Source organism: Miscanthus floridulus, chromosome 1, assembly GCF_019320115.1.
Source record: "Miscanthus floridulus cultivar M001 chromosome 1, ASM1932011v1, whole genome shotgun sequence".
NCBI lineage: Eukaryota > Viridiplantae > Streptophyta > Magnoliopsida > Poales > Poaceae > Miscanthus > Miscanthus floridulus.
Genome location: NC_089580.1, coordinates 5,565,041 through 5,584,824, shown reverse-complemented (window position 1 = coordinate 5,584,824; position 19,784 = coordinate 5,565,041). Strand labels below are relative to the sequence as shown.

The following is a 19,784-nucleotide window of genomic DNA, read 5'->3' as shown; positions in this document are numbered from 1 at the left end:
CGGACGCTGGGTGAGTCCGGTCGGGCATGACCGGACGCGTCCGGTCGTGAAAATTCGCGTTTGGAACCTTACTGGAAATGACCAGACGCTGAGGTCCAGCGTCCGGTCACTTTCTAACTAACGCGTCCAGTCATCTCTTGACCGTTGAAATCTGACGAACATTATTTGAAGCAGGGGACACATGGCGTGAATCACGTGACCGGATGCTGAGGGCCAGCGTCCGGTCAATCGGACCGGAGCGTCCGGTCACCCAACGTTCAGCCCAGTGAAGGGGTACAACGACTCTATTTCGTGGGGGCTTCTATTTAAGCCCCATGGCTGGCTCAGGCTCACTCTCTTGGCCATTTACATTAACATAGCAACCTTGTGAGCTTAGCCAAAGCCCTCCCACTCATCTCCATCATTGATTCATCATCTTTGTGAGATTGGGAGAGAATCCAAGTGCATTGCTTGAGTGTTTGCATGTAGTGGCACCCCAATTTGATGGCTCAAATTATTCTTATTGGAAGTCAAAGATGACCACACATATCAAGTCAATCAATAGAAGAGTGTGGAAGGTGGTAGAAACCAAAATTGAGATTGAGGATCCAGAGCATCCCACCGTGGCCGAAGAAGTGATTCTTCAAAACAATGACATTGCTCAAAGTGTTATTCATGATGCAATTGATGAGAGAACATTTGAGCAAATCAAGAATATTGAGATGGCTCACGAGGCTTGGAAAAAGTTGGAAGAATCATTTGAGGGTACTCAAGCCATGAAGGGTGCAAAGGCATACATTCTCAAAGAGAAGTTTGCAAGCTTCAAGATGAAGGAAGATGAGAGTGTGCCGGACATGTTCCATCGGATGGAAGTGATTGTCAATGATCTCAAAGCACTTGGTGAGAAGATAGAGGACAAGGACTTCTCCAATAAGTTCTTGAGATGTTTGCCCGCAAGATTTGGCATGTTGGTCACCTTGCTAGTGAGGACCAGTTTGAACACAATGACACCAAACCAAGTCTTGGGAGACATCATGACCGATGATGCTTATAGAGATGATGATGAGAAGGAAGAAAAGAGGGAGAAGAAAGATGAGAAGAAGGATGACAAAAAGAAGAGCGTGGCATTCAAGGCCACATCATCCAAGGGCAAAGCTAAGCAAGAAACATCAAGTGAGGATGATGATTCATGGGATGATGATGATGATGAGAAGATGGCTCTATTTGTCAAGAGATTTAGCAAGTTCATGGTGAAGAAGGGCTATTGTGCTAGAAGAAAGAAGTCTTCATCCAAGAACAAAGAAGAGTCAAGAAGGTGCTTCAAGTGTGGAAGCAAAGACCATCTTGTTGCTTAATGCCCATATAATAGTGACAATGATGATGACAAGAAGAAGAACAAGAAGAAGGACAAGAAGGAAAAGAAAGAGAAGGACAAGATGAGCTTCAAGAAGAAGAAGGGTGGTTCATATGTGGTCACTTGGGATAGTGATGCTTCCTCAAGTGATGATGATAGTGATGATCACAAGACCACCAAGAAGAAGGTTCTAGCAAGCATTGCTATCAATGAGAAGCCTTCTCTCTTCGACTCTTCATCATGCTTCATGGCTAAGGCAACTAAGGTACAAACTTGTGATGATGAAAGTGATGAAGAACATGATGATGATAATGAAAATGAAAATGAAAATGATAGTGATAGTGATGATGATGAACCTACTAAGGATGAATTAATTGACATGCTAGAAGATGCTAGAGAACACTTTGACATCAAGAGGAGGGAATGCAAAAGCTTGTATAAGAAACTAAAAGCCCTTAAGCAAGCCTTTGATGAGCTCAATGCATCTCATGAGAGGCTAGAGGAAGCCAATGAGAAGCTTGGCAAAGCTCACAAAAAGCTTAAAAAGGCTCATTCCTCTTTTATTGATGAGCAAAATAAAAAGAAGCATGTTGATACTTGTGATGTAGGTTTAACTTATAGTACCTTCACATTCACCTCATCTAGTGGTGATGGTCTCACTTGTGATGCCTCACAAGTGGTTGAGAATGAGAATCTCAAGAAGGAGGTTAACAAGCTCACTCACACTTTGGCTAAGGCCTATGGTGGTGAGGACCGCTTGCTTATGTGCTTGGGTAGCCAAAGACCTTCTCTCTACAAAGAGGGATTGGGCTATACCCCTAAGAAAGGCAAGGCGGCCTTTGCTCCTCACAAGACTAGTTTTGTGAAGAACAATGGTCGGTTTTGCACTAGTTGCAAGCAAGTTGGTCATAAAGAGCAAGAGTGCAAAAACAAGAGCAAAAATGCTAATGTATTCTCCCTTAAGCTTGATTCATGCTATATGCTTACTAAGGGTATAAATGGTGTGAAGGCTAAGTTCATTGGAAAACCATGGATGGGCTCAAAGAAGAAAGCCATTTGGATACCAAAGAGCTTAGTGGCTAACCTTCAAGGACCCAAGCAAGTTTGGGTACCTAAAAAGAATTGATTTTCTTTTGTAGGTCAATTACAAAGCCAAAGGAAGGCATTGGGTTCTTGATAGTGGGTGCACTCAACACATGACCGGTGATGCAAGAATGTTCAACTCAATCAACACCAATGGCAATGATGGTTATAATAGCATCACATTTGGTGACAATGGCAAAGGCAAGGTCAAGGGCTTGGTAAGATTGCAATATCCAATGACATGAGCATATTCAATGTGTTACTAGTAGAGAGCTTGAACTTTAATTTGCTATTCGTGGCTCAATTATGTGATCTTAGATTCAAATGCATATTTAGGGTAGATAATGTAGAGATCATAAGTGTAGATGGCTCTAACTTGATCTTCAAAGGCTTTAGATATGAGAATCTATACTTGGTTGATTTCAATACTAGTGAAGCTCAATTATCTACATGCTTGTTCACTAAGTCTAGCATGGGTTGGTTATGGCATAGAAGGCTTAGTCATGTTGGAATGAAACAATTAAATAGATTGGTTAAGCATGACTTAGTTAAAGGCTTGAAAGATGTTGTGTTTGAAAAGGATAAGCTTTGTAGCTCTTGTCAAGCCGGCAAACAAGTTGGAAACACTCATCCTAAGAAAAGCATGATGAGCACTAGTAAATCATTTGAGTTATTGCACATGGATTTGTTTGGGCCAACACAATACACTAGCATCGGTAGTAACAAATATGGCTTTGTGATAGTGGATGATTACACTAGATACACATGGGTATTATTTCTACTGGATAAAAGTGATATGTTTGCAACATCCAAATCATTTGTCAAGGGCATTCACAATGAGTTTGAAACAACCATCAAGAGAGTTAGAAGTGACAATGGTAGTGAGTTCAAGAACACTAAAATTGATGAGTTGTGTGATGAATTTGGAATTAGACATCAATTCTTGGCCAAGTACACCCCACAATCAAATGACCTTGTTGAGAGGAAGAATAGAACACTCGTTGATATGGCAAGGTCTATGCTTAGTGAGTACAATGTGAGTCAATCTTTTTGGACCAAAGCTATCAACACGGCATGCTATTGTAGCAACCGCCTCTATTGTCACCCATTGAAAGAGAAGACACCATATGAGCTCTTGAATGGTAGAAAGCCCAACATTGCATATTTTCAAGTCTTTGGTTGCAAATGCTATATCTTGAAGAAAGGCACTAGATTGGGCAAGTTTGATAAGAAATGTGATGAAGGATTCCTACTTGGTTACTCCACTACAAGCAAAGCATATAGAGTTTGGAATTTGGATAGTGGTACTCTTGAGGAAGTTCATGATGTTGAATTTGATGAAACCAAGGGTTCACAAGTAGAGAATGAGAACTTAGATGTTAGAGTCATTCAACTTTCAAATGCCATGAAGAACATGGATGTTGGTGAATTGAGGCCTAGGCAAGTGAATAATAATGAAGATGATCAAGTGCAAGTGCTCTCTAACTCAAATGTGCAAGATGATACAAATCAAGTTAGTGCAAGTGGCTGTCATGACAATGAACAAGATCAAGTGGCTAGTACATTATCTCAACCTAATGATCAAGCAAGTGCAAGCAATCAAGTTCCAATACTCCAACCAACAAATGTTGCAAGGGATCATCCATTGGACACTATCATTGGTGATATTTCAAGAGATGTGCAAACTAGATCAAGATTGGCATTATTTTGTGAGCATTTCTCATTTGTGTCATCCATTGAACCAAAGAAGATAGATGAAGCATTAAAGGACATTGATTGGGTGAATGCTATGCATGAAGAATTGAATAACTTCATAAGAAATCAAGTATGGGAATTAGTAGAGAGACCAAAGGGACACAATGTGATTGGAACCAAATGGGTCTTTAGAAACAAGCAAGATCAAGATGGGATAGTAGTAAGGAACAAAACAAGATTAGTAGCACAAGGCTATACACAAGTTGAAGGTCTTGACTTTAGAGAAACATATGCCCCGGTTGCTAGATTGGAAGCAATAAGAATCTTGGTAGCCTATGCTTGTGCCCACAACATCAAGCTCTATCAAATGGATGTTAAGAGTGCATTTCTCAATGGCTACATCAATGAAGAAGTATATGTTGAGCAACCTCCCGGTTTTGAAGATGACAAAAAGCCCAACCATGTGTACAAGTTAAATAAAGCATTGTATGGCTTGAAGCAAGCACCTAGAGCATGGTATGAGAGATTGAGGGACTTCCTACTCTCTAAAGGGTTCACAATGGGCAAGGTTGACACCACTTTTTTCATCAAGAAGATTGCGTAAGGAACTAAAAGCCCTTAAGCAAGCCTTTGATGAGCTTAATGCATCTCATGAGAGGCTAGAGGAAGCCAATGAGAAGCTTGGCAAAGCTCACAATTGCTTCGCCTCATAATTGTCTAACCCTTTTGTTAAGTAGGCTAGCATTTTGAGTAGGCTAGCACAACACTTGCTTCGCCTCATGAGTGGTTTGCATTTTGAGTAGGCTAGCGCAACACTTGCTTCGCCTCATGAGTGGCTTGCATTTTGAGTAGGCTAGCGCAACACTTGCTTCGCCTCATAATTGCCTAACCCTTTTGTTAAGTGTTGTTGTAGAAATTTTTATTAGGCTATTCACCCCCCTCTAGCCATTAGGACCTTTCAAGGGGAACCCCTCTCTTCGGAACACCACATACGAAGTGCCCCGATAGTGCTTTCGTTCGGTCTCCATAACACCGCGGTGACCGTTAGCCACCTTGTGGCTCAACGCATGGTTCCACCTCCCACGAACAACGAATTCGTGGGGGTGATCGAACATGTCGCGGAATCCTTCCATGACCTCCTGGATGAGGAGCCAGAATCGCCCACTGGCTCTGACTCCAGCAGGGGCAACCGTCACCCCTCTCACAAATGCTTCATGATGGGTACCCCTGAGGGACATGTCGAAAGCGTCCGTGAGGGGGAGGCCACCCCAACAAACGACCTCGACGACGAGGCTGAGAGGGAAGCTATGGCTCCACCATGCATGCTGGTGGAGCAGCTGAATGCCCGACACCAAGAGATTGAGGAAGCGCGACTCTAGCTCGAGCATGAATGCATGGAGCTCGATTAGGAGATCGAGCGCCGTGGAGACGGTGGGCGCGCCCATGATGTGAACCAGAGGATCATCGCCGATGATGAAGCCCTCTCTTGCTTCGCCCGTGAGAGCTAGAACATTGCCACTGCGATGGCCTTGCATCATGGTCTTCCAGAGGCCGTGACGCCCAAGGATCGTTGGGCCCACCATGAGATTTGCATGCTGCTCGAGTGTACGACGGCGCAGCAGGCCGAAAGCTCATTGTCTCGGTGATGCGAGCTCAACGCCAGCCAGCGCAGGCCCTCGGAGCACCCCGACAGGGACGCATTGGTCCACTAGGAGCCACAAGGAAGCGTGCAACGCACCATGGTCCCAGTGCATCAGCGTCTTGGCCACAACCATGACGCACGCAACACCCTCGACGCCTGCAGATGCGCCTATGATGACCCAAGAGAGGGAGCCAGATGCGGCTATCACCCTTATCATGGCAGATGCTACAACAGTGGCGAGGATCGAAGCCTGAGCCTTGACCTGTTGGGGCCTCAGGCCTTCAGACGACACATCCTCAACGCTGCCTTCCTGCCAAGGTACCGACCACTAACCAATATCCTGAAGTACTCTGGGGAAACAAACCCCGGACTATGGCTCAAAGACTATCGGCTTGCCTGCTAAGCCGGTGGTGCGGATAATGATGACTTCATTATCCGTAACCTTCCACTATTCTTGGTCGATTCGGCACGAGCGTGGTTGGAACACCTGCAGTCCAACAGAATCTAGAGTTGGGCGGACCTAAAGGAGATCTTTGTGGGAAACTTCCAGGGCACATACAAGCGCCCTAGGAACCCATGGGACCTCAAAAATTACCGATAGAAGGCCGGTGAAACCCTCCGTGGGTACATCCGGCGCTTCTTCTGGCAGTGCAACGAGCTACCTAACGTCGCCGCCACCAACATTATAGGAGCTTTCCTATCTAGGACTACCTGTGAGTCTCTGGTTCATAACCTAGGGCACAAGGGCCCGTGAACCACCTAGGAACTTCTGGACATCACCACCAGCCACGCCTCTAGAGAAAAAGCGGTCGGAGCGATCTTCGATCATCTCGATGGCAAGGCAAGGCAGGATGAGGGTGTCAGCGAAGGGCCTCCAATCGTTCCGCCAAAAGGAAGAACAAGAAGCAATGGTGCAAGGGCTCGCTCATGGCCACCGCTGACTGCAAGGGTGGTCAGAAGCCCACGGAGGGCACTCCGAACCATTTCAAAAAATTACTCGAGGGGCCATGCCCGAACCATGCCTTCCCGGTTAAGCATCTGTACAAGGACTGCAGCCTAATGAGTCAATTCTTGTCCGGAGGCTCCAACAATGGGGAGCACAGGATGGTTGCCTCATGATCTTCGGAGGATCAGTAGCCAATGACTCCAAACGCTATCAGAAGGTCGTGTGCCTTGAGGTCTATACGACCGAACCAGCCACACCTGCCTTCCTCCGGTGGTCAGAGTCCGCCATAACCTTCGATCGGATCGACCACCCAGAGAGCGTCTCGCATCCAGGGAGATATCCGCTTGTGGTCAACCCGATCATCGGCATGAAGCAGCTCACCAAAATACTGATGGATGGAGGCAGCGGCCTCAACATCATGTATGCTCAACAAAATGGGCATCAACCGGACACACGTCCGCCGAACCGGAGCACCTTTCCACGGCATCATGCCCGGAAAGCAGGCCATGCCACTTGGATAGATCGATCTGCTTGTTACCTTCAGGGATCCATCCAATTATAGGATGGAAACCCTCATGCCTTCGAGGTGGTCGGGTTCTCCGGAACCTACCATGACAACCTAGGATGTCCATGCTATGCGAAGTTCATGGCCGTCCCCAACTATACCTACCTCAAGCTAAAGATACCGGGCCCCGATGGGGTCATCACCGTTGGCACCTCCTTCTAGCATGCCTATGAGTACGAGGTTGAGTGCTGTGATCACGCCACAGCAATCGTCGCCTCTAGGGAACTCGCCGCCATCAAGAAGGAGGTCACCAAAGAAGCGCTCGACCCTAGGAAGTCGACTAGGTCTTTTAAGCATATGGAGGGCTCTAAAGAGGTCCTCATAGATCCTGGCAGCCCCGATGGCAAGGTGGTGCGCATTGGCACCGTGCTTTCCTCTAAATAGGAAAACACGCTCATCGACTTCCTCCGCACAAACAAAGACATCTTTGCGTGGAAACCCCCGGATATGCTAGGCATCCCGAGGGAAGTCGCCGAGCACACCTTGAAGACCTGTTCAAGCTCCAAGCTAGTGAAACAGCGCCTACGTCGCTTCAATGAGGGGAAACATAGGACCATCGATGAAGAGATCACAAAGCTTTTGGCGGCCGGATTCATCAAGGAAGTGCACCACCTAGAGCGGTTGGCTAATCCTATTCTTGTACGAAAAAAGAGTGGGAAATGGAGGATGTGTGTTGACTATACGGGTCTCAACAAAGCATGCACAAAGGATCCATTTCCTTTTCCGCGCATAGACTAGATAGTTGATTCTACCTCAAAGTGTGAAACCCTCTGTTTCCTTGATGCGTACTCTAGGTACCATCAAATTGCGATGAAAGAGTTCGACCAGCTCGCGACATCATTCATCACCCCCTTTGGATCGTTCTGCTATGTCACAATGCCATTCGGTCTAAAGAACGATGAGGCTACATACCAGCGTTGTATGCTTAGGTGCTTCGAAGACCTCATCGGGCTTACCATTGAGGCCTATGTTGATGACATCATGGTCAAATCCAAATAGACCAACCATCTTGTCGCTGATCTTGAGCAGACCTTTGCAAAACTCTGAGCGAACGACATCAAACTCAATCCCGAGAAGTGTGTTTTTGGGGTCCCGAGGGGCATGCTGCTTGGTTTCATCGTCTCCGAGCGTGGCATCGAAGCCAACCCGGAGAAGATCTCAGCCATCATGAGGATGGGCCCGATTCAAAACATAAAAGGGGTACAACGGGTTACGGGGTGCCTTGCCATGCTCAATCGCTTCATCTCACGCCTCGGCGAACGAGGTCTCCCCTTTATCGACTTCTGAAGAAGGCCAACCACTTCGAATGGACATCCGAGGCCCAGGAAGCACTTGACATGGTTAAACAGCTCCTGACAAAGGCCCCAATCCTGGTTCCTCCCACCGAAGGAGAACTCCTTCTGCTCTACATCGCGGCCACCACACAAGTAGCCAGCGCCGCCCTGGTAGTAGAGCGGGAAAAAGAGGGGCACGCCCTCAAAGTACAACGCCCTATGTACTTCATCAGCGAGGTCCTATCTAACTCGAAGACCTGCTACCCCCAAATCCAGAAACTTCTGTATGTTGTCCTCATCACCAGGAGGAAGCTACGCCACTACTTTGAGTCACATCCAGTGACGGTCGTGACGTCCTTCCCCTCGACGAGGTCGTCCAAAACTAGGATGCCATGGGGAGAACCACAAAATGGGCGCTCGAGCTAATGGGTTAGGGCATTGCGTATGCCTCCTCGATAGCCATCAAGTCCCAAGTGCTGGCTGATTTTGTCGCAAAATGGACCGAGGTCCAAATGCTGCCAGCGGTCGTCCATCAAGAGTATTGGACAATGTACTTCGACGAATCGCTTATGAAGAAGGGCGCTGGCGCGGGGCTGGTCTTCGTATCGCCCCTTGGGATACACATGAGGTACATGGTCCGTCTCCATTTCCCCTCCTCCAATAATGTAGCCGAGTATGAGGCGCTCATCAACAGCCTACGCGTTGCCGTCGAATTGGGCATCCGACGCCTCGATGTTCAAGGGGATTTCCAGCTGCTAATTGACCAAGTCATGAAGGAGTCAAGTTGCCATGATGCCAAGATGGCCGCGTACTGTTGAGAAGCCCACCAGTTGGAGGACAAGTTCGACAGCCTCGAACTCAATCACATCCCGAGGCGTCTCAACGAAGCGGCTGACGTGCTTGCGAAAGCTGCATCTGGCCGAGAGCCGGTGCCAACGGGCGTCTTCACCAACTACCAGCACAAGCCCTCAGTTCGCTACGAGGAGTCAGAACAGGGCGTCCAATCCCGGCCCAGGGACTGGACAACCGTCGGCTACATCCAGCTCTAAAGTCATAGAGCTCGAAGAGGATCCAGCGACAGAGCCCGACCCTCTGGTTGACTAGAGAATGCTCTACATCGACTACCTCCTCCATGACATGCTACCAACAGATAGGACGGAGACCCAACGGCTCGCTTGTTGTGCCAAGTCCTTTGTTCTTTTGGAGGGCGAACTCTACAAGCGAGGCCACATCGGGATCCTACAGCGCTGCATTCCCTTTGAACAGGGGAAGCGTTTGCTGAGCGATATCCATAGTGGGGTCTATGGTCACCATGCCGTGCCCAGAACCTTGGTCAGAAATGCGTTCCTCTAGGGCTTCTACTCGCCTACAACGGTAGCCGATGCCGAGCAAATCGTGCGCACCTGTGAAGGGTGCCAGTACTATGCTCGGCAGACTCACCTACCAGCCCAAGCACTCTAGACAATCCCCATCACCTGGCCATTCGTAGTCTGGGGACTCGATCTAGTTGGACCACTCAAAAAGGCACCCGGGGCTACACCCACTTGCTTGTCACCATTAACAAGTTTACCAAATGGATAGAAGCTCGGCCAATCTCCGTGATCAAATCCGAGCAGGCCGTGCTGTTCTTCCTTGACATCATCCATCACTTTAGAGTCCTGAACTCCATCATTACGGACAATGGCATATAGTTCACTGGGAAGAAGTTCCTCCGATTTTACGATGAACATCACATCCGCGTCGACTAGGCCTCCGTAGCACACCCCCGAACGAATAGGCAGGTGGAACACGCGAACGACATGGTCCTACAAGGCCTCAAACCTAGGATTTTCAACTAGTTGAACAAATTCGGTGCACGCTGGGTCACCAAACTTCCTTCAGTACTCTAGAGCTTGAGGACAAGCCCCAGTCGAGCCACCGGCTACACACCCTTCTTTAGGGTCTATGGTTCCGAGGCCGTCCTCCCAACCGACCTTGACTATGGAGCACCAAGGAGCAGGGCATACGATGAAGAGGGAGCCGAGGCATCCCATGAGGACGCCATGGACCAACTAGACAAAGCTTGTGACGTCGCCCTACTCCGCTTGGCCAAATACCAGTAGGCGTTGCAATGATACCACAGCCGATGAGTGCGGAGTCGGGCCTTCAACATCGGGGACCTGGTCCTCCACCTCATCCAGAGCAACAAGGATTGCCGCAAGCTCTCCCCGCCGTCGGAGGGACCATACATCGTCGCGGAGGTACTCTGGCCAGGCGCCTCCAAGTTGAAAACCATCAACGGTGAGGCCTTCCCCAATGCCTGGAACATCGAGCAGCTATGTCGCTTTTACCCCTAATTAATGTGCACTTTTTACTTATCAGTTTCGTTATCAAAACTCCCTGATCCTTCGTGACATCCAATCCCAGCAAACACCAGGGGGTCAGGCCTCAGTCGGGGGCTGATATAAGTACATTTATCTTGCAAAAATTCTCTGTGCCTGCACTCTTTACGTTAAGTCCTAGGAGCTGGGTTTTCGGGAACAAGCTCTGAGCAAAACTGGGCGAACTATGAGAAACCTACGCCCCAGCGGCTATGGCGCCTTTGTTCACCGGCGTGATCAGAGCTAGCTCACCCGCATTCTCGGCCTTTATGACCTCAACTATGGGAAGGGTCAGAATACACTAAAACCTCTTTTACAAAAAGAGGGAGAAGAGCTAAAAAACGTTTGCTATAACGAAGAGCGCGTCCATTTTTTCACAAATTCGACACTTGGCTTATTTACCTAACTAAATTCTTGCGCGGAATGTCCTCATCCTCTATTTCTGCAGGGAAATCTTGTCTCAACAGGTAACACGAGCCGATCGTACGACTTGACCACTAACGAGAAACGGATAAGGAGCAAGTAGGGCCACACTCATATCAGGGGGAGGCTTTCTGAACCCACCACACTTACCACTAAGGTAAAACAGGTGCCCAGGTCGATCGAACGGCTCAAGACCGCTGCTGAAAGATAAGCATTCTCACTTGCTTACTTTACGTATTAATTTCATTTTTGAGCTTCCGACCCCAGCGACGGCAAAGGGTCAGGAATTGCTCGGGGGCTGGCGAGGGTGTTTATTCGCTAGACATTCTCTTTGCTCGGCCCCTCCTTATGTTTATAAAACTGGAGGCACAGTGTGCGGGCGCAAACCTTGAGTAAGCCTGGTCGGACCGCTAGAACCCTACGCCCCAGCGGCTACGACATTTTGGTCCACCAGCGCGATCAGAGTCCTTGTCTTCGCACTTCAAACCTTAACCTCCACCTTCTCGGGAAGGACTTGGAGGGGCCCACCTACAGGATGTCCATCAAGGACAGGCTATCAGGTCGCCCAAATCTATCGAATGGCTTGGGCCGCTACCGAATGATAGATACGGAAGAATGGGAGTCTCATGCAGTTTACGCCAGACGTCAGACCTGAACCCCGCACGAACATATCTGGTAAAGAGCTCCCAGAACCCATCATTTGTGCCATCGAGGTAACATTATCGACCCCCATTTTTCTTAAATTATGATCATTTATACATTCGTCCATTCAATCATCTCGTACATCCAAGCATTACACATGCGGTTGCCACATCACAATGCTTCGCGTCATGTCATGAAGTAGTAGTCTTCTCATTCAATATGAACGGTGATCGATCGAGGTTCGAAGGCCGGCCCACGAAGGGCTCGAGGCCGCCTCATGTCAAACAGAGCTAGGGGAGAAAAACCAAGATGAACCCTAGCGGCCTTGCCCAACCCCGCTTAGAGGTAGACAGGGACATCTCGATCTTTTTCGTTCGATTCTAACCTCGAGCCAAACCCACAGAATCTCCAATCGAGGAGAGGCCAATGGGCCACCCGAGCCTATCGAACGGCTCAGGCATCTACCGGGAGGTGGGTTAAGAAGTAGTGGAATGCCACATGAGGGCTCTGCCGACCCCATCAGTGGATGACGGACCCGGATTCCACTCGAACATGCCTGTTAGTGAGCTCACTGAGCACGACACTCGAGCCATCGAGGCAAGTGTCGTTAGCTCAGCCCCTCTAGTTGCGGAAACCGAGGACAAGGTGACGCATGAAACATGGCCGACCCCCTTCGAACCCCACGGGGCTCAGGGGCTCAAGCCGCCCGATCCTAGATCGAGAGACCGAGGTTTGAAGGCCGCCCATGAAGGGCCCGAGGTCGCCTCGCGTCAAATAGATCCAAGGGAGAAAACACAGATGAGCCCCAGCGGCCTTTGCCCGTCCCGCCTAGAAGCAGACAAGGTCATCTCAACCTTCTCGATCGACCCAAACCTCCAGCCGAGCCCATAGACTCCCCATTAAGGGGGAATCTGTTGGAAGGTGGTTTAAGGAGCGATGGAATGCCCCCTGGGGGCCTTGCCAACCCCATTACAAGCAACAGAACCAAATTCCGTTCGAACACGCCCGTCAGCAAGCTCATCGAGCGCGTCACCCGAGCCATCAAGGCAAATGACGTTAACTCAACCCCTCCTATTGCGAAAACTACAGATGGGGCACGAGTCGACCCTTGACCAAATCCCCTCCACATGCGGGGGCTCAAGGAAGGTTGGACTTACAAGGAGACCTAACGCACTTTCGCAGAATGTTAGATAAGATCCTAGGGAGAGGGTACGCGCGAATACAAGAGATGCATTCTCCTAAGTTTCACTGTCCTTCCCTCGATTTTCAGTGACATCCGACCCCAGCAGCGGCAAAGGGGTCGAAACTCACTCGAGGGCTGATGAAGGTATAAGTATACCGTTTCTGAAATAGTCGCTGTGTCAGACCTCTTCCTCACGATAAGCCTAGCGGCAAAGTTTGCAGAAACGAATAAACTAAGCATGCCTGGTTGAACTACAAAAAACCTACTCCTCGATGGCTACGGTATCTTTGCTCACCAGCGTGATTCGAAGTTTTTTCCTCTTACGCCTCAGGCCCTACGGTCTTAACAAATAGAGGAGTCAGAATATGTGAGCCCTTCTTTCACACATAAAAAGGGGAAGAAAACAAGTTCAATCAAATAAAACAAAACTACAAAACTGTTTTCACGATACATAAGGGTCGGTGTTTGTTCACAGACTATAATAAATGTTCATCCATCCTACATGACTAATAACCCCCTCTGGGGGAGAACTATATCTTCAACTCTGCTCGCCAGGTCTTGCACAAGAGGGGCCACCGCCGCTTCTATCTTATCCAACTCAGAGGCTTCGTAGCCAGGCGCGAAGCCAAGGCTCATTGTCTCCAAGTCGATGCTTTCATCGTAATGCGAGCGGGCGATGGCGAAGGCTTGGGTGATCCCAGAGCGAAGAGCTTCCCTCTTGAGCTGGCGTACCTGCGCCATGATGTCTATGGCACAGGCTGCAATCGAGTTGGTCCCCTCCGGCCGCACCACCTCCAAGTCATCGCAAACCACTCTGAGGGCAGCTTGCAGGAGATCATGCTCGTCGCTCTCCGCCTGAAGGATCCTCTGTGCCTCAGCGAGCTTCGTGGCCAGTCCGGCGGAGACGCTCTCAGCCTCTAGCCTCCGGGTTGTTGCGGTTCCAAGCTCGGCTTCGAGGGACCTAACACTCTGCTGCGCCTCGTCGCGCTCTCGGACGGCCTGGTCGCGCTCCCCGCGGGCTACACCACGCTCTAAGCGGAGCCTCTTTGCGGTCTAACGTAGCTCGTCACGCTCCTTGTGTAGCCAGGAAACCACCTTGATGTTCAGATTCACCCTCTGCTGCGGGGTTGCGGACCTCTCCTCGGCTCCCAGCTTAAGCTCCTGCTCCTTCTCCACCTCGACCAGGAGGTCGAGGATTCGCTGGCAGGCCTCGGCGCCCGTCTAGAGCATCTCATCCTGCTCCTTCCGGACTCTGGTGGCCACCTCCTCATCCTGCCATGCCCTCGCCGACAGATCCTGGAACGCCTTCTCAGCATCCTCCGCGTCCCGACGAGCCTCGGCCTCCCGCTGTCGGAGACTGGCCGCCTCCTCGGCCAGGGGAGTTAGCTCGGCCACCCTCTGCTGCAGGGTCACTTGAAGATATTTTTTCATAATGGTGGAGGTAGCTCATTTAGGTGCAAATTTTACGGGTTACTTCACATTATTTTTTCATGATGCCATATATAGTGTTACTTTAGGATATTTTTAATAATCATAGATATAGTTAATTTAGATTAATTTAGTGAGTTACTTTAGATGTGATAATTAGGTAATTTAGATGAAGATTAGGGGTTTACTTTACGTTATTTGTCATTATAGTAGAAGTAAGTACTTTAATAATATAGAGGTTGATTTTAGAGTATTCCCATAATTATAGGTGTGTGTAATTTTTAAAAACTAGAGTAGATACAATGGCTAATATGGCCAATGAAAAATAGATTCTATCAATTGATGGTTAAATATTATGATTTTTTATAATAATTTGTAGAATTTGTTTTTTTTTGCTAGCATACCTTGTGACAATTAAGACGGAGGATCTAAAGAAAATATTCGATTAGTTGTAGTATGATTTATAGTCAAAAGTAAAAAAAATGTCCTGCGAAAAGCAAACTTGATTTATATTATATTTAGGTGCTTGAATTTTAAGACGATTTCAAATAGCACTCTTGACTCTTGTACTATCAATTAATACAAGTAAATTGTCACTTTTGTGATTTGTTATGTGTCTTTGTGTCATAACCTATCAAATTTTTGTCCTTATCTGACTATAAAATAATTATAAATTATTAAATTGTCTTCGTACCAACACATATCAGATTTTGTTAGGTTTGTGGTTTTATCTAACAATTTTTTTTATTCTTGGAACTAAAAATTGCAGATTGTGTCTACAAAAATTGAGACGAACTAGAACTTCAATTTTAATATAAAATATATGCAATAATTGTCACCTGAATGGAAACTAAAATTTAGGCACCTGAAATTTAACAAATCCCTTACATTTGTGATAGGAGGTTCTTCTTCAGCTTCAATTATTGGATTTATCATTGATCACTTGAGAGCTGAGACGAGATTAGTCATTAGAACTTAGAAGACCCTTCTTGCATTGCCTGACGTAAACCGCGTCATCCGTTCTCAAGGATCAGGAAATTTGGTCACTCCACGGTGGTGCTCCAACGCCGGTGGTGAAATCTCATTTTGGTCCGGTATATTTGGTGGTCTCATTGGACGCCAGGCTACGCGTAGACGTACGACACATGACACATGCACGTCCGGCATGTGAACACCAAGGGTACATACCCTGCACACGCGCTCTGCAGCTAGCTCCACAAATCCATGAGAGGTGAGTCGACTAGACTTTTATCGGCGGCGGCCGGCCGACAAGCCCAGCTCAGCTCATGGCCGCCCGCCCGCTCCCAAACTCTCGTTGACGACGCCCCGGCCGCCGGCCGGACCGCAGGCACCCCCTGAAATAAAGCCTCATTACCCTCACCAAGAAGGCTAATAAGCCACGGGGAGGCAACGACAGCTATCCCCGTCGCCGATCGATCCACCGCCCACCAGTGAATCCAAGTGACCCCCCAAAAGTCCCAAAGTTTGCCGAGAAATAAAACAAATGCATGTGACCGCCACCCTTTCGTCGTCTCCTTTTTCCTATGGCATATGTATGTAGCAGTGGTGGATGATATCGATATCAGAATCAGATCATCTTTATCATCAACTGGTTTACTCCTTTTGATGGATTCCTTCATTCATCTCCTCGGCCGCGCTTGACTTACCCCTGATTAAGCAATCGCTTAACCACACAACACCTTCACCTCTTTTTCTACACATGTTATTAGCCGTCCTAGGCTAGGCTTTTCAGTCTTTGGCACACCACCAACCAGTCCATCTTTACTCACACTCTTCCACCTCCCCTCACTGTGTACATACATACGTGCGCAGGGCGTGCGTGTGTATATATAAGCACAGGTTCTTGTAGCCTCAAACTTGCTCCACCAATTCATTTCATAATATAAGGCGCGAATCTATCTATCTATCTACCTACGCAAAGATGCGTAACATCGGCATGCTGCGGGCGCTGCTCCTGGCGCTCGCCGCCGCCGCCGCCGTCGCCGCCGCCGAGAAGAGGAAGACGTACATCGTCCACATGGCCAAGTCGGCGATGCCGGCCGAGTACGCGGACCACGCCGAGTGGTACGGCGCGTCGCTGTGCTCCGTCTCCGCCTCCGCCTCCCCCGCCATGATGCTGTACGCGTACGACACCGTCCTGCACGGCTTCTCTGCGCGCCTGACGCCGCAGGAGGCGAGCGACCTGGCGTCCGCGGACGGGGTGCTGGCCGTCAACCCGGAGGAGCGGTACGAGCTGCACACCACGCGGACGCCCGAGTTCCTGGGCATCGCCGGCGGGGACGCCGGACAGGGCCTGTTCCCGCAGTCCGGAACCGCGGCCGACGTCGTCGTCGGGGTGCTCGACACGGGCGCCTGGCCCGAGAGCAAGAGCTACAACGACGCGGGCCTCGCCGAGGTGCCCGCGTGGTGGAAGGGCGCGTGCGAGGCCGGCGCCAGCGGCTTCGCCGCCTGCAATCGCAAGCTCGTGGGCGCCCGGTTCTTCAGCAAGGGCTACGAGGCCGCGATGGGGCCCATGGACAAGGACCGGGAGTCCCGCTCCCCGCGCGACGACGACGGTCACGGCACGCACACCAGCTCCACGGCCGCGGGAGCCGCCGTCCCCGGCGCCAGCCTCTTCGGCTTCGCAGCAGGCACGGCGCGCGGCATGGCGCCCCGCGCGCGCGTCGCGGTGTACAAGGTGTGCTGGCTCGGCGGGTGTTTCAGCTCCGACATCCTCGCGGGCATGGACGCCGCCGTCGCCGACGGGTGCGGCGTGCTCTCGCTCTCTCTGGGGGGAGGCGCCGCCGACTACTCCCGCGACAGCGTCGCCATCGGCGCGTTCGCCGCCACGGAGCAGAACGTCCTCGTCTCCTGCTCGGCGGGCAACGCTGGCCCGGGGAGCTCCACGCTCTCCAACGTGGCGCCGTGGATCACCACCGTCGGCGCCGGCACGCTCGACCGCGACTTCCCGGCGTACGTCGTGCTCGGCGACGGAAAGAACTACACGGGCGTCTCGCTCTACTCCGGGAATAAGCCGCTCCCCAGCGCCCCGATCCCCATCCTGTACGCGGCCAACGCCTCCAACTCCACCGCGGGGAACCTGTGCATGCCCGGGACGCTCACACCGGAGAAGGTGGCCGGCAAGATCGTCGTGTGCGACCGCGGCGTCAGCGCGCGCGTCCAGAAGGGCCTCGTCGTGCGCGACGCGGGAGGCGCCGGCATGGTGCTCTGCAACACGGCCGCCAACGGCCAGGAGCTCGTCGCCGACGCGCACCTCCTCCCCGCCGCGGGAGTCGGCGAGAGGGAAGGCACGGCGATCAAGTCGTACGTGGCCTCCGACCCGAACCCCACGGCGACGATCGTGGTGGCCGGGACGAAGGTGGGGGTGCGCCCCTCGCCCGTGGTGGCGGCGTTCTCGTCGCGCGGGCCCAACATGGTGACGCCGGAGATCCTGAAGCCGGACATGATCGCGCCCGGGGTGAACATCCTGGCGGCGTGGACGGGCAAGGCCGGTCCGACGGGCCTCGAAGCCGACACCCGCCGCGTGGGCTTCAACATCATCTCCGGCACGTCCATGTCGTGCCCGCACGTGAGCGGGCTGGCGGCGCTGCTCCGGAGCGCGCACCCGGAGTGGAGCCCCGCCGCCGTGCGCTCGGCGCTGATGACCACGGTCTACGCCAGCTACTCCGGCGGCCCCAGGTCGTCGCCCCTGCTGGACGCGGCGACGGGCGAGGCGGCCACGCCGTTCGACTACGGCGCCGGGCACGTGGACCCCGCGCGGGCGGTGGACCCGGGGCTGGTGTACGACCTGGGCACCCGTGACTACGTGGACTTCCTTTGCGCGCTCAAGTACAGCTCCACCATGATCGCCGCCGTGGCGCGGAGCCGGGAGTACGCGTGCGCGGAGAACAAGACCTACTCCGTGGGCAGCCTCAACTACCCGTCCTTCTCGGTGGCCTACTCGACGGCGAACGGCGACGGCGGCGGGGACTCGACCACGGTGACGCACAGGCGCACGCTGACCAACGTGGGCGAGGCGGGCACGTACAAGGTGTCGACGTCGCTCGCCGACGCCAAGGGCGTGGCCGTGGCCGTGGAGCCGACGGAGCTGGAGTTCACGTCGGCGGGGGAGAAGAAGAGCTACACGGTGAGGTTCACGTCCAAGTCGCAGCCGTCGGGCACCACCGGCTTCGGCCGGCTCGTCTGGTCGGACGGGAAGCACAGCGTGGCCAGCCCGATGGCGTTCACGTGGACCTGATGGACGGATGGATACCATCCGACGGTGGTTTTTGGCGCCTCAGCCTCAAAACAAGGCCCATAATCCATGTGATGGCCACGTATACTACACTACCCAGTCAAAAGGGCTGGAGTGTAGTAGGATGGGAAGGTGAAAATTGGAGGTTTCTTCTGTGTTGTTATTACTGCTAATAAGGTCATTAATCCTACGAGCGCCTGTAGATTGTGATTTTTGGATGGAAATGGGATTTGGGTGATGGTTGGATGGAGATTGATGGTGCTTAATTGGAATGGAATTATTAGAGAGAAGATGATGTAGGTTGGATGATTGGGGCTTGCAAGTTGGATGGACTGGACTGGACCAGAGTGCGAGTCAAGGGGCCAAGGGCAGCTAGCTTCACAATGACTGATTGGAACCTTCTGTGGGGGACTATCGCCTATCAGAAATGTTGTCCACAATTGTTTTTCGTTCTAGTCACAAAAAGAAAATGTTTTTCGTTCTACCTTTTTTTTTGAAAAGTCTTAAATTGTTACATTTTTTGTGGCTTTACCTGAAATTGTGGAAATGTAATAACGCTTATATATTATCCTCTCATCATGAGCCATGATGCTTTGATTTTTAGTAATATCACAGTTGAGAGATCAATTTTCAAAAATAAAGTAGAGAACACTTCAACCGTATTCGGATTTTTTTCTTTCAAAAAACACTTGAACCGAGACGTTTAATTTAGTACTAGAAAAGTACTCCTTCATGTAGGTTTGTCGGTTCAACTACGACTATGAATTGAATTCAAGCACATACATACATACATACATACATACATACATACATATATATATATATATATATATATATATATATATATATATATAATGAGATATAAAAGTAAATGGTGCATATGGCACTCTCTTAATCGTGAGAAAATATTATATGATTATCATATGCGCGCTAGTAATTAGACATTAATAGTATA

General features: G+C 50.4%; 1 protein-coding gene across 1 annotated transcript; it reads left to right on the top strand.

Annotated features, from left to right (window-relative positions):
* Nucleotides 1-16,186: 16,186 nt before the first annotated feature.
* On the top strand, nucleotides 16,187-19,320 carry LOC136527225 (subtilisin-like protease SBT1.7). The gene has a single exon (XM_066520233.1). The coding sequence runs from the start codon at nucleotides 16,517-16,519 to the stop codon at nucleotides 18,830-18,832; it is 2,316 nt and encodes a 771-aa protein (XP_066376330.1). The 5' UTR covers nucleotides 16,187-16,516; the 3' UTR covers nucleotides 18,833-19,320.
* The last annotated feature ends 464 nt before the right edge of the window (nucleotides 19,321-19,784 follow it).